The 2,162-nt window shown below is 41.6% G+C and overlaps 1 protein-coding gene across 1 annotated transcript in view; it reads left to right on the forward strand.

Moving 5' to 3' along the window:
• The first annotated feature begins 524 nt into the window (after positions 1-524).
• The window catches only part of LOC107576311 (protein transport protein Sec31A-like), a 3,867-nt gene continuing 2,229 nt past the window's right edge, over positions 525-2,162 (forward strand). The window contains exons 1-7 of the mRNA XM_016262511.1: positions 525-667; positions 747-846; positions 927-1,088; positions 1,168-1,320; positions 1,399-1,629; positions 1,721-1,795; positions 1,882-1,929. Coding sequence (XP_016117997.1) covers positions 525-667; positions 747-846; positions 927-1,088; positions 1,168-1,320; positions 1,399-1,629; positions 1,721-1,795; positions 1,882-1,929 — 912 coding nt within the window. The remainder of the gene's footprint in view (positions 668-746; positions 847-926; positions 1,089-1,167; positions 1,321-1,398; positions 1,630-1,720; positions 1,796-1,881; positions 1,930-2,162) is intronic.

Consider the following 2,162-nt stretch of genomic DNA (forward strand, 5'->3'; position numbering starts at 1 on the left):
ATTTCTTATTTAGAGTATAATTTCATTAAAAAAAAATCATATTTCCATATTAATAAACTATTAAAGCAGTAGTTCACCCCTGCATGTTGTTTCAGACTTGTATGACTTTTTTCAAAACATAAAAGCAGATAATTTGAAGAACGTTGGCATTGGTAACCAAACAAAAAAACAAAATTCTCAAATTTCTCAAAGGTTAACTTGCCTAAAAGTTTTTGTAATGATAAATTCTTTCTTGAATCAAATGAAATATTTCTTTCTAAAGCTACTTTTTGTTATGCCTTTGATTGATTGATGCTTTTCTCATTTAGCACAAATTTGATGTGTGATTAATTTGCAATTAATTTACACCAATCGCCATTTTGTAATTAATTAGATTATAACTTTTAATCGCTTGACAGCCCTATTTATTACTATAGTACTGCTAAGATATGCTTGCATATTGAAGTAGTATTTTGTTGATATTACTGTCTGATGTAAGGGTTCATGATGCATGTTATTTTGATGGAGTTTGTGTTGTGGTCCAGATGCATTGCTCTGGTCTGGCCTGGAACCCAGAGGTGGCCACTCAGCTGGTTCTGGCGTCTGAAGACGACCGAATGCCCGTCATCCAAATGTGGGACCTGCGCTTTGCCACCTCCCCTCTCAAAGTGCTGGAGAGCCACACAAGGTAGACATAAACATCAGCAGATGCTCTTACCCTCCTTGAGTCTTTCTGTGTCCTCATCGGTCTGTATGTGTGCTTTCAGAGGTGTTTTGGCCATAGCCTGGAGTGAAGCAGATCCAGAGCTGCTCCTGAGCTGTGGGAAAGATAACCGGATCCTGTGCTGGAACCCCAACACAGCTGAGGTGAGAGCTTAGTCCTTTGAAGAACACTGAGGTGCCACCAAAAGTTTATGGGGTGTAACATGTGATGTCTTCTCAATCAGGTCCTGTATGAGCTGCCTACCAGTACTCAGTGGTGTTTTGACATCCAGTGGTGTCCCAGAAACCCAGCTGTGCTGTCTGCTGCTGCCTTTGATGGCCATATCAGCATCTACTCCATCATGGGAGGAAGCAATGACGACGCCATTACTTTACAGTCCGAACAGGTACAACTGAACTCTCAATACAAGCTAACTTTCTCATAAGCTTGAACACTGATGCTCCTGATGTTCATTGGCTCAACAGTTAAGTAGTTCATTTGGAAATATGGATCCTTTTGGTACTGGCAAGATGCTGCCGCCTTTACAGCTGCCTCAGACCGCCCCGTCCCAGAGCACCGTCACGCCTCTCAAGAAACCCCCTAAATGGATCCGCAGACCAGTTGGAGCATCTTTCGCTGTCAGTGGCCACAGATCTAATAGACACCTTAAAAATGGTGTGCTTGTTTCTAATCCGCTTTTGTCTTTTTGTGAGCAGTTTGGTGGAAAACTGGTCACTTTGGACAACATCAAGCCAGCGGCCCAGCAGCCCCAGCAGACTGCTGCCCATGTGGTTCATATCAGTCAGGTTGTGACAGAAACAGATTTCCTTGATCGATCGAACCAACTTCAGGCAACACTCACTGCAGGAAATTTCCTTGAGTACTGCCAAACCAAGACTGAAGCTGCTCAGAGTGAATTTGAGAAGACCGTCTGGTCTTTTCTGAAGGTGGGACACTAGAATAGTTTATAAGCTGTCGTACTTGTATTACTTAATCAAGTTTTTACCGAAGTTGTAACCAATAGATTTATGTGCTCAGGTGAACTTTGAAGAAGATGCACGAGGGAAATATTTGGACCTTTTGGGATACAAGAAGGAAGAGCTCGCGTTAAAGGTATTTTTGTGTGTTCACAGTGTTTGTAGTGTGAATAGCTGCATCTGCTTCTTTGTGTCTTGATTAATTTTGCTTGTGGTTTTCAGATTGCATCAGCATTAGAAAAGAACTGCAAATCTGATGAGGCCGATGTGGTAAGTGCACCAGTCATTGTGTCTTAGCTAACGGTTAAACCTTTCTATTTTGGACTCGTTCAGGCAACCTCTGCATTCAGCTTGAGCCTATTTGACTTTTTGAGAACCAAGCAAAAAGATGCTCGTGCTTTAATTCATTACACAAAACAAGACAGTAGCAACACAATGTTGTTTTTTCTTTTCTTTTGCTCCTCCTCATGTACTTCCCTGTAAGTAAGGGGAAGTGAAAATTT

Source organism: Sinocyclocheilus grahami, unplaced genomic scaffold (assembly GCF_001515645.1).
Source record: "Sinocyclocheilus grahami isolate Dianchi unplaced genomic scaffold, SAMN03320097.WGS_v1.1 scaffold3482.1, whole genome shotgun sequence".
In the NCBI taxonomy this organism is placed as follows: domain Eukaryota; kingdom Metazoa; phylum Chordata; class Actinopteri; order Cypriniformes; family Cyprinidae; genus Sinocyclocheilus; species Sinocyclocheilus grahami.